Source organism: Physella acuta, unplaced genomic scaffold (assembly GCF_028476545.2).
Source record: "Physella acuta isolate Inbredline_101_S28 unplaced genomic scaffold, ASM2847654v3 ptg000105l, whole genome shotgun sequence".
NCBI classification, from domain to species: domain Eukaryota; kingdom Metazoa; phylum Mollusca; class Gastropoda; family Physidae; genus Physella; species Physella acuta.
In genome coordinates, this window is record NW_026731625.1 from 1,845,912 (window position 1) to 1,857,191 (window position 11,280).

General features: G+C 39.5%; 1 protein-coding gene across 2 annotated transcripts; it reads left to right on the forward strand.

Annotated features, from left to right (window-relative positions):
- Nucleotides 1-2,432: 2,432 nt before the first annotated feature.
- LOC131932443 (zwei Ig domain protein zig-2) lies at nt 2,433-9,185 on the forward strand. 2 transcript variants are annotated; one of them, XM_059289348.1, is made up of 9 exons: nt 2,433-2,544; nt 3,364-3,484; nt 5,594-5,627; nt 5,773-5,924; nt 6,100-6,283; nt 6,447-6,488; nt 6,766-6,920; nt 7,466-7,585; nt 7,961-9,185. In XM_059289348.1, the coding sequence occupies exons 2-9, from the start codon at nt 3,407-3,409 to the stop codon at nt 7,976-7,978; spliced, it is 783 nt and encodes a 260-aa protein (XP_059145331.1). In that variant the 5' UTR covers nt 2,433-2,544; nt 3,364-3,406; the 3' UTR covers nt 7,979-9,185. The 2 variants fall into 2 exon arrangements, with proteins under 2 accessions (XP_059145331.1, XP_059145339.1); XM_059289356.1 differs by having other exon boundaries at nt 5,776-5,924.
- The last annotated feature ends 2,095 nt before the right edge of the window (nt 9,186-11,280 follow it).

The window sequence follows — 11,280 nt, forward strand, 5'->3', positions numbered from 1 at the left end:
ACGTGTAACACCAAATTACCCGGACAAACTACGCCCCAACACGCAGCACGTGTAACACCAAATTACCCGGACAAACTACGCCACAACACGCAGCACGTGTAACACCAAATTACCCGGACAAACTACGTCACAACACGCAGCACGTGTAACACCAAATTACCCGGACAAACTACGCCCCAACACCAAATTACCCGGACAAACTACGCCCCAACACCAAATTACCCGGACAAACTACGTCACAACACGCAGCACGTGTAACACCAAATTACCCGGACAAACTACGCCCCAACACCAAATTACCCGGACAAACTACGCCCCAACACCAAATTACCCGGACAAACTACGTCACAACACGCAGCACGTGTAAACTCTCCGTGAGTACTGACTGCCCTCCCCTTCCTTGTTTCACATGACCGTCCTTGACCCTTGTCGTCAGGAGATCGTGCTACATCACCAACCCTCCACAAACCTTACAAACAGCACGAACATATGCTAATTGCGTACTTTGATAAAAGAATACACAACCGCATCTTTTATCTTTCACTTTTTGCGCAACTTCCTGTCATTAGAATTACATAAACCTGCCTGCAGACCGGATTTCCTTTCTGCTAATTCACACGGCGTTTAAACGTAATTCTCTATTCTCTATCATATATTACATCTGTCATATATTTGACGTCAGCTGGGGCATAATTTATTGTGTCCACTCGCCGCCCCCCCCCCCTGTGGCGTACCAACAATGTACCTCATCACGTGACAAGTTCATCTAGACGCGGTCAAACACGGTCAAGCTGTCAACGGATTTCAAGAGAGTGACGTCACGAAAACACCGACTGTGACGCAGTTTTTCTGCTTGAAGTTTCAAGCATGAAACCATTGGACGTGCTTGCAGTAGAGTTCTCTACTTCAAGTATCCTAAGCAGTCCTTGAGATATCTGATGTATGTATGGAGGGTTTGTGGATTACCCGAGGTCTGAAAGGGGATGTTTGGTTTAGTTAAAAAGTAACAATGGTTGAGTTAGAAAATAAAGAAAGTAAACATGATTTAGTTAGAAAGTTGAGAAAGGAAAAGAGGTTACGTTAGTTGAGGTTTCGTGTATTGGGTACACTGGTTACGTCTAAAGAAATCAAAAGTTTAATTTCTCTAAAGCCGATTTGTTGGAAGCCAATATATAGGTGCCATTTTGTCGGGAGCCAATATGACGTCGACTATTTTCTTTGTAGTTAGAAAAATAGTAAGAAATGTAATTTGTAAGAGAATTATACTTGCTATGTTAGATTATTGTAAGGAAATGTAATATGGGTTATGTTTGGGGAATGTGAATTACAAGACTGATGCTGGAAATATTCGCTGCTAATTGTTTCATTCTTTCAATCACCCTTCTCTTACATTTCTTTATACCATACTGTAAGTGTAACTTTCCACCATCTAGACCAGGGGTTCCCAACCCTTTTTTTTACTCTAGAGCACATTCTAAAATAGCGGTAGGGTGGCGGGCACCACCTATTTTAAATCGACAAACTCCTTCCAGAGGCGTAGCGACCCTTCCCGTCACCCGGGGACAAAACTTTCGATTTGCACCCCCCCCCAAACTTTCGTAATGCACCCCCCCTCAAATTTTAGATTTGCACCCCCCTCAAATTTTCGATTTCCATCCCCTTCAACCTTTCAATAATGTTTATTGGGAACCCCTGATCTAGACCCATCTAGTCCAGGAAGACGCAACACAGATGTGAGGCAGGCGACAACGTTGTTGGGACGTGAGATAGACGACAACGTTGTTGGGTCGTGAGATAGACGACAACGGGACGTGAGATAGACGACAACGTTGTTGGGACGTGAGATAGACGGCAACGTTGTTGGGACGTGAGATAGACGACAACGGGACGTGAGATAGACGACAACGTTGTTGGGACGTGAGATAGACGACAACGTTGTTGGGACGTGAGATAGACGACAACGTTGTTGGGACGTGAGATAGACGACAACGTTGTTGGGACGTGAGATAGACGACAACGTTGTTGGGACGTGAGATAGACGACAACGGGACGTGAGATAGACGGCAACGGGACGTGAGATAGACGGCAACGGGACGTATCTGACCAGGATTTCTCATGACCTAAAATAGCCCCGGACAATATAGGGACACCCACTCCCCGCTGGTAGTCTTGCATCATGCCGACCTTTCTTAGACCCCCCCCCCCCTCACCCCACCCATTGAAGCAACAACCGACTGCGGTATACCGAAAAATTCCGCTCCCCTACCCCCTGCTGAATAGATTTGGTTTCCACGGGCGAGCAGTCAGCGCGGCCTAGCGGCACAACTCTCTTGTTCAGTCCCTCGCTTCCCATTGGTCGGCCCTGCGGTTCATTCATTGGTCGTGGGTGCGTAAACTCGGTGACGTCAGACAGATTACTATAAATGGCCGTCCTTTCCCGCAGTAATTCAGATTTGTGACCACCACTACACTGCTTCTATCTTCCACCGCTGCGCTAACTACTCATCTTTCACTGACCGCTACAGGGACACTGATTTTTAAAAGGTAATCAATTTTGGAACTTCATGTAAGCTTAGCAGAACAGGCGTTTTAGTTTATTTTGTCAGGTTTTTTATTTTGAATCTGATGATTATGTTAACTTGGCAAGTTTAGTTTTAGCGCGTTTGTTTTTGGATGGGCGATTATTGTGTAATTGGAGTTACGAGATTGTTAGCAGAAAATCTACTACCGACTCTAGATCTCAATATTCACGCACTCTTTAAAATATGATTTACTTGATCAGATAATTTTACCTGATAGGTTGCCGACATACTTGAGGAAAAAAATAATTGTAAAACAATTTAGTATTTAGATTTTCTAGATTTGAATCATTTTTATATTAGTTAAACTTATTCTAATTTAAATTTTTAAAATATAATTTAAAACAACTATAATAAGAAGCCATGAAACGGTGTGGTAGAGAGCTCGACTGCTTCTCCGAAGCTCTCGAGTTCAGATATCTGTCATGACTCGTGACTCTGTGAGTTCACTCAGCTCTGATGGGTACCCGACTCACGCTCGGGATAGTAAAGGTGGCTCGTTATAGTGCTGATTACACTATCCCTTTATAACCGAGAAACATATAAAATCGACTTCATCTGCCCTATGGATCATTAGGTATGAGGGGGGGGGGCTTACTTTTATAATTAGAATCTATAAACCGTCTAAAGAAGTCAATCAAAATATTTTTAGGAATTGATGTAGAACCTATGTTTAATTAACCTATGTAATATATATGTTAAACTTACGTATTTTGTATGTTCAACTTATGTATATTCAACTTGCTATACTATGTAAGTAATATTATTTATTTTTTGTCAACAGCCGCACTCAAGGATATTTTCTGAGCGGGATTCGATCACACACCATGGTTGCGTTACACTTGCAGTTAACTGTTGTCTTGTGCCTGTTTCTAGTGCCTCACCTCAGCCTTGCCTACCCCAGGGTGAGTACACTACACTCTCACCACACAACGACATTTATATTTTTGTTGACGTCTAAACCCTGTATAGTTTTAAAAGGGTAGACTTAACTTACCTGTATTTTTAAATCTCCATTTAAAACTTAAAAGTTCTAATAGTTGAGTTGATATTGAATTGGCCAAACCATTCGATTATAAATAATTAATTTTGACCTGTGTCTAAGTCCTAAATCCACCAAATATCCCAACGATTTGGTTAAATTTGACCTGTGTCTAAGTCCTAAATCCACCAAATATCCCAACGATTTGGTTAAATTTGACCTGTGTCTAAGTCCTAAATCCACCAAATATCCCAACGATTTGGTTAATTTTGACCTGTGTCTAAGTCCTAAATCCACCAAATATCCCAACGATTTGGTTAATTTTGACCTGTGTCTAAGTCCTAAATCCACCAAATATCCCAACGATTTGGTTAAATTTGACCTGTGTCTAAGTCCTAAATCCACCAAATTTCCCAACGATTTGGTTAAATTTGACCTGTGTCTAAGTCCTAAATCCACCAAATATCCCAACGATTTGGTTAAATTTGACCTGTGTCTAAGTCCTAAATCCACCAAATATCCCAACGATTTGGTCAAATTTGACCAAAGTATTAAATGGCCGTGTCCCCTTCCACCTCACAAAAGTTTATCGACGTTGGAAGCTAGTTGTCATTTCTGATTATAACTATAACAATAGTTTTCTTATTATTCAAGAAAATGAATACCAACTTCGACAAGCTTTACACTTGACATTTATCTAGGGTAGGGACTGAGTAAAAAAAATGTGCAATTATTTCTCCCATTCATAAAGACTTTGTGATAACTTCGTGATATGTATGTTGCCTTCGGATATTTCACTGTAGACCATGGATTTGAGAGATTTCATTGTAGAGTAGACATTTTCGTCGTCAGGGCGAACTATTGATTATACGAAAAATCTGGCCCCCTACCCTGACCTTTACTGACCTTATCAGTTTTATTTTTTGGTGTTATGCATAATTATGGTGATAAAATGCTTAAATAAAACAAGAAGAAGACAGCTACAAAAAATTGGGTTTTATTCTAGCACTTGACGCCCCGGGTTGCCGAACACTTGTCATCCCATAGCTACGCCCCTGGGAGTTGAACATATGAATATTACCAAATCGAATGTCGACTTAACAAGCTCTTTCTATTGTTGCTAGATTATATTGTAGGTTTAGGATAAAGTTTAAGGTTACACTAAGCTACATTTAAGACTAATGTAGGAGGATTACGATCAAGTTCAGGATTACATTTGGAATTAAAGCTAGGGATATTACCAGATTTAGGCGTAGAGTTTTTGTTTACTGGCACAGGTATCCCCACCCCAAACCCAGCGTACACTAGTCTACTAGAGATTGTCAGTCAGATGTGACTTGGTCACTTTTACATCCAAATTGTGGGTCTATCAAAACTGTTGAACGTCGGGACGATCACTGGAAAGCAACTTTTGGGTGTACATTTGTAGCAGACGATCAAAGTGAAGCAACTGTTGGGTGTACATTTGTAGCAGACGATCAAAGTGAAGCAACTGTTGGGTGTACATTTGTAGCAGACGATCAAAGTGAAGCAACTGTTGGGTGTACATTTGTAGCAGACGATCAAAGTGAAGCAACTGTTGAGTGTAGCAGACGAGCACGGTGAAGCAAGCGCTGATTCTCGGGCGCCACAACACGACCCAGTGATCTGACCTCCTAACCCACTTAGGTGTATACCAGGTCAACTCCCGTCCCCTTCACACCCACAAGCAGGAAGTGGCCGAGCTATTTATACATTTCCCGGAAAACCTCGTCACGTGACCAGAGTTATAAACCAGGGGGCCATGACACGTCTAGACGGATGGGGTCCATGGCCATTTTAAACTGTTATAACAATATTTCACGTCCATAAACTTTAGGACGGCTAGAACTAGAACCAGAATTTGGAGATTTCTGTGCATCCTACTTGTCAGGTTGCAAAAATGTAGCCTTTCCACGCATATTATTACTAATTAAATCACGGGACAAAATTAACTAATGAATGAAATTCCTCCCCAAACACGTCTAAAATTATTTCTTCTTCCTTCTTTCAGAAATCTTTGTTTAAAAGGACCAGTCTAAAGAAAGGTAACTCTATTTTATCTATCTGTAGCTTGGTTACCGTTCCTCTATGTAATTTTGTGAGAACATTTTGATAGATGACATGACAGACTTTAAAGATGTTTTTTGCTGCATGACAGACTTGTTATATTTTTAAGATTTTTTTCCCCAGAAGATCCAAGGTTCCAGAAGACGAGCATGTTTAAGAGCAAACCAACACAGACGGTGGGGATGCTGGGGGGTAGCGTGGTGCTGGAGTGCCAGGTGTCTGGCATCCCCCCAGCCCTGGTTTACTGGGTCAAGGACGGAGAAAGAATTCACCAGGTGGGTCAGCCGGTGAGATTGAGATAAATGAAGGAACACTGAGACAACGCTAGAAAGATAGTAACACTTCGATAAAAAAAAAAAAAACTACCATATAAAAGAAAATAAACTGACACAAATTTAGGGTGACAGTGATTTGTTTAAGAGTTGTGCTGAGGTTGGTTTACCATTACAGGGCGACACCCACACCGGCAACAGGGAGCATCACATGACCTCTGACGGCCTGTCCAGGCTGGAATTGTCCAGCACACAGTCTAGACTCTACCTGGACTGTCTGAGTGAGGAGGACGCTGGCATCTACGTCTGTGTGGGACACAGCCCAGCAGTCACCATCAAACAGGAGCACAGACTGACAATTGGTAGGTCATTTGTGGGTCATAGGTCAATTAAAGTAAAGTTGGAACATTGGTTTGTCATTAGATGTGATCAATTTTAAGTCTGAATATTGGATATTGGTTCTTGAGCTTTTAGAGCATTCAGTAAATGAAATATTTAAACTGTTGTATCATTGTTTTATTGCAGACACTGCAAATGGAATTGAGCAGACAGCATGTGCTTGGTCAGGTAAATAAAATACTTCCCTTTTCTTGACATAGTTGTAATAGTTTTACAAGGAGAATCACAGTTCTAAATGTGAAGTCCAATAGTTTTACAAGGAGAATCACAGTTCTAAATGAGAAGTCCAATAGTTTTACAAGGAGAATCACAGTTCTAAATGTGAAGTCCAATAGTTTTACAAGGAGAATCACAGTTCTAAAATGTCCAGCTCATGGTGCTGAGATCAAAGTTTTCTAAAATGTGAAGTTTTCTGAAATGTGAAGTTTTCTCCTAATTTTTTCAGGTCAGCCAAGAATATTCATGTGGACATCATCTCGACTTGAATATGAAACGGGCACTGTCCAGCTGTTTTGTCGTGCGCAGGGTAGCCCCACCCCAACCATCACCTGGTATGACAGAGATAACATGCCCATTGACCCAGAAAGTGATTCGTACACTGTAAGTATCACGTGATCAACACACTGACGCTACATTTACCAAATATTTTTTATTGTTATAAAAATGTTGCAGCTAAACATGGTTGAGATTTCCTCTAGCCCCGAAAACATAATTTCCAGTAGCCTATTAAAAAATGTTTTCCTGTTGGCTCTAAAACATTGCTGAGTTTTCCTGTTGCTTCTAAAACATGTTTTTTTGTTGCCCCTAAAACATGGTTGAGATTTCTTGTAGCCTCTAAAACATAATTTCCTGTAGCCCCTAAAACATGATTTAGTTTTACTGTTGCTTTTAAAACATGGTTGAGTTTTCCTCTTGCCCCAAAAACATGTTTTCATGTTGCTTTTAAAACAGGTTTCTGTTGCCACTAAAACAAGGTTGAGATTCCCTCTTGCCCCTAAAACGTTTTTTTGTTGCCCCTAATAGTAATACATGGTTGAGAGTTCCTGTTGCCCCTAAAACATGTTTAGCCCTTTAAAAAAAAAAGTTTCCTGTTGCCCCTAAAATATATTTTCCAGTTGCCCTAAAACATGAATGATGTATTTCAGGTGACTCCAACAGGTGACCTGATCATCCGAGATATTGATTGGAGTCTGCACATGGGGGAGTTTACGTGTGAAGCTAAAAATGACTATGGATCTGACTCCGCATCCGCATTCTTATACCCAGTAAGTACCTGCAAGACTTTATCCGCATTCTTATACCCAGTAAGTACCTGCAAGACTATCCGCATTCTTAGACCCAGTAAGTTCCTGCAAGACTATCCGCATTCTTATACCCAGTAAGTACCTGCAAGACTATCCGCATTCTTATACCCAGTAAGTAGCTGCAAGACTTTCAACTCAGTTTTGGTTTTAACCTGTTCTGCAGCTATTAATATTTTCATCTGTGAATTTCTTTTAATTTTAGGATGATTTTATGAAGCAAGACTACCATAATTATATTAAATGACTTTATCTAAAATTAATATTCTAATGAATCCTTGCTTACCCTTGAATACAAGCTTTGGACCTACTAATGAGACTATTTCAAAATGATTTCAGACTGGACGGGGCAAATAATGGCGTGGCATTGGCTGCTTGTACCATGGACTGCTTGATGTTGCCAGTTGGGCCCAGAAGCTTCTAGTCAACAAGGATTCTCTCAATGTCTGTCTCACTAAGACTTGTACAAATTATCTCCATTTTTTTTTAATGAAGGTGACAGTGCTTTTATGGTTATGTTTGACCAACGCTATTTTATAACTTATTTTTACTATATTTTAAAAATATTAGGTAATTTCTATAGGACACAAAAATATGGTCCATTGCGATGCACTAGAATAGATTTAAAGATCTGTGAGGACAATCATTCGCAGTTTACTTTTAGAAAAACCCTGTTTTGAATTTATTTTAAACTTGAGAATGCAGTTGTTGTAGCCTACACCTTGTTGACTTTTTTTTATTAAAAATCAAATACAAAGTAATATTTTAGGTGTGTGTATAGATGCTGATAAAGTAAAATTGTATTTACTTAAAAAGTATCATTTACAATTATTTGAAGTACTGAATTAGTTTTGCATTGATGAAACCTTAATCAAGATAGATAACAATGTCTGACATAGTTCATAAAATATTTATTTTTTCCTATGAACTGTGGGAAAACTTACTATTTGTTTGATTTAATTTACTGGTTGCATATTTGATTATTTATGAAGTTTGCCACATTGTATTTGATGCTATATGGTTCTTCCTGTATATACATACACATATTTATTTGAATACATTTTACAAATGTTTTATTTATCATTGTTGAAATCAACAGCATATATTAGGATGAAATAATTTACAGAAATGACAATAAAATGTTTCAAGATTAGATTTATTTTCTGGCTAATAAATGCTACACTTGTTTTAGATAAATATTTATTAATATTTAAACATCTTGTAAAGTTTAGTATTAAATAGCAACAAATGACAAATAATAGTAAATTTTAATACTAAACAGGCTAGATTTCCAAATTAAAATCTAAATTTACTACAATTACTACTAGACTAGATACAAATCTAGCTAGATTCTAGATCTAATTAGTAAATTACTAAATTACTGCAGTAGGCCTACTCAGTACTACTGCTCACACTACTTGGACTAGAAATATTATTATAAATTTCTGTGAACTTGAATTATTTTCAACCTAGTCTTTTTAGAGCACTAGAAAATTAAATTTTATATTACATTTTCTAGGCCTAATTAATCTAATTCGACTTTTGTTGATAAGATTTTAGTCCATTAAAAATTTAAAATAATTAAAATTAACATTAGTTTAGCATTGTCAGCTTACACATGATAAATTCTAGTTCATACTGTTGGACTAGAAAATAGCAGTTTAAAATGTTTTAAGTTTATGTTTCAGCTGATGTGAAATGTTTGCTTCTCACAGCCGACTTTTTGAGTTATTTATTTTGCCATAATCATTTCGATTTGGCTGTGGGAATATTTATTTATTTTCTAATGCTTTAAGTACAAGTGGAATCTAGATATGATTTTACTTAGTATTCTGTATTTTTAAAAATAGTGTACAATGTAGACAATTTTGAATGTTTTATGTAATAAAGCTGCCTTTTAGTTTTTGCTTTTGTTTTAATAAAAACTTTATGAACCAAATATTAGCTATTCAATACTTCTAAATGATGAGTTAAAAAAGAAATAATTTTTTACTCAGCAAATTGAACACTAAATTGTCAATCTTCACGAATCCGTTTTTAAATGTCCATCTCATTCCACTACTTTCTTGTTGCCTAAACATTTTATTTATTTCATATTGAATGTTTATTTTATTGATTTCAGATCGAATGTTTACTTTAAACCTACAGATCTGGTTGGTTATGTGTTCATGTTTCAAATAAAATTTACGTGGCAAAATCAAGTTTTCTTTCTTTTCTTTATCGCTTTTTGATTGTTTCTTTTTCTAAGTATTTTAAAAGTTTACATCTATTTTAAAATACAAGTGTCAACATTTGAAAAAAATGTTTAAGACAAAAAAAAAGTTGTAACGGTGGGCGAAAAACTAAAAATATCGGGAGTGATACTATCCAGAGGAGAATTAGTACAAAAGTTTTTAAAAATCTATTATTCACCCATCTAAGAAGCAATACCACTCGACTGACATTGAGCCTTATAGAAAACTGCCAAGTCCTGGGCAGCAAACGCATGGACTCTCATAGCCTCATCTGTGTGGTTGTGGTGGTCAATCTATATGTGGTGGTCTTAGTGGAGTGGTGGACATAGTGGAGTGGTGGACATAGTGGAGTGGTGGACATAGTGGAGTAGTGGAGTGGTGGACATAGTGGAGTGGTGGAGTGGTGGACATAGTAGAGTGGTGGACGTGGTGGATTGGTGGACATAGTAGAGTGGTGGACATAGTGGAGTGGTGGACATAGTAGAGTGGTGGACGTGGTGGAGTGGTGGACATAGTAGAGTGGTGGACATAGTGGAGTGGTGGACATAGTGGAGTGGTGGACATAGTAGAGTGGTGGACGTGGTGGAGTGGTGGACATAGTAGAGTGGTGGACATAGTGGAGTGGTGGACATAGTGGAGTGGTGGACATAGTAGAGTGGTGGACATAGTAGAGTGGTGGACATAGTGGAGTGGTGGACATAGTGGAGTGGTGGACATAGTAGAGTGGTGGACGTGGTGGAGTGGTGGACATAGTAGAGTGGTGGACATAGTGGAGTGGTGAAGTGGTGGACATAGTGGAGTGGTGGACATAGTGGAGTGGTGGAGTGGTGGACATAGTGGAGTGGTGGACATAGTAGAGTGGTGGACATAGTGGAGTGGTGGACATAGTAGAGTGGTGGACATAGTGGAGTGGTGGACATAGTGGAGTGGTGGACATAGTGGAGTTGTGGACATAGTAGAGTGGTGGACATAGTGGAGTGGTGGACATAGTGGAGTGGTGGAGTGGTGGACATAGTGGAGTGGTGGACATAGTGGAGTGGTGGACATAGTAGAGTGGTGGACATAGTGGAGTGGTGGACATAGTGGAGTGGTGGACATAGTGGAGTGGTGGACATAGTGGAGTGGTGGACAGAGTGGAGTGGTGGACAGAGTGGAGTGGTGGACATAGTGGAGTGGTGGACATAGTAGAGTGGTGGACATAGTGGAGTGGTGGAGTGGTGGACATAGTGGAGTGGTGGACATAGTGGAGTGGTGGACATAGTAGAGTGGTGGACATAGTGGAGTGGTGGACATAGTGGAGTGGTGGACATAGTGGAGTGGTGGACATAGTGGAGTGGTGGACATAGTGGAGTGGTGGACATAGTGGAGTGGTGGACATGGTGGAGTGGTGGACATAGTGGAGTGGTGGACATAGTGGAGTGGTGG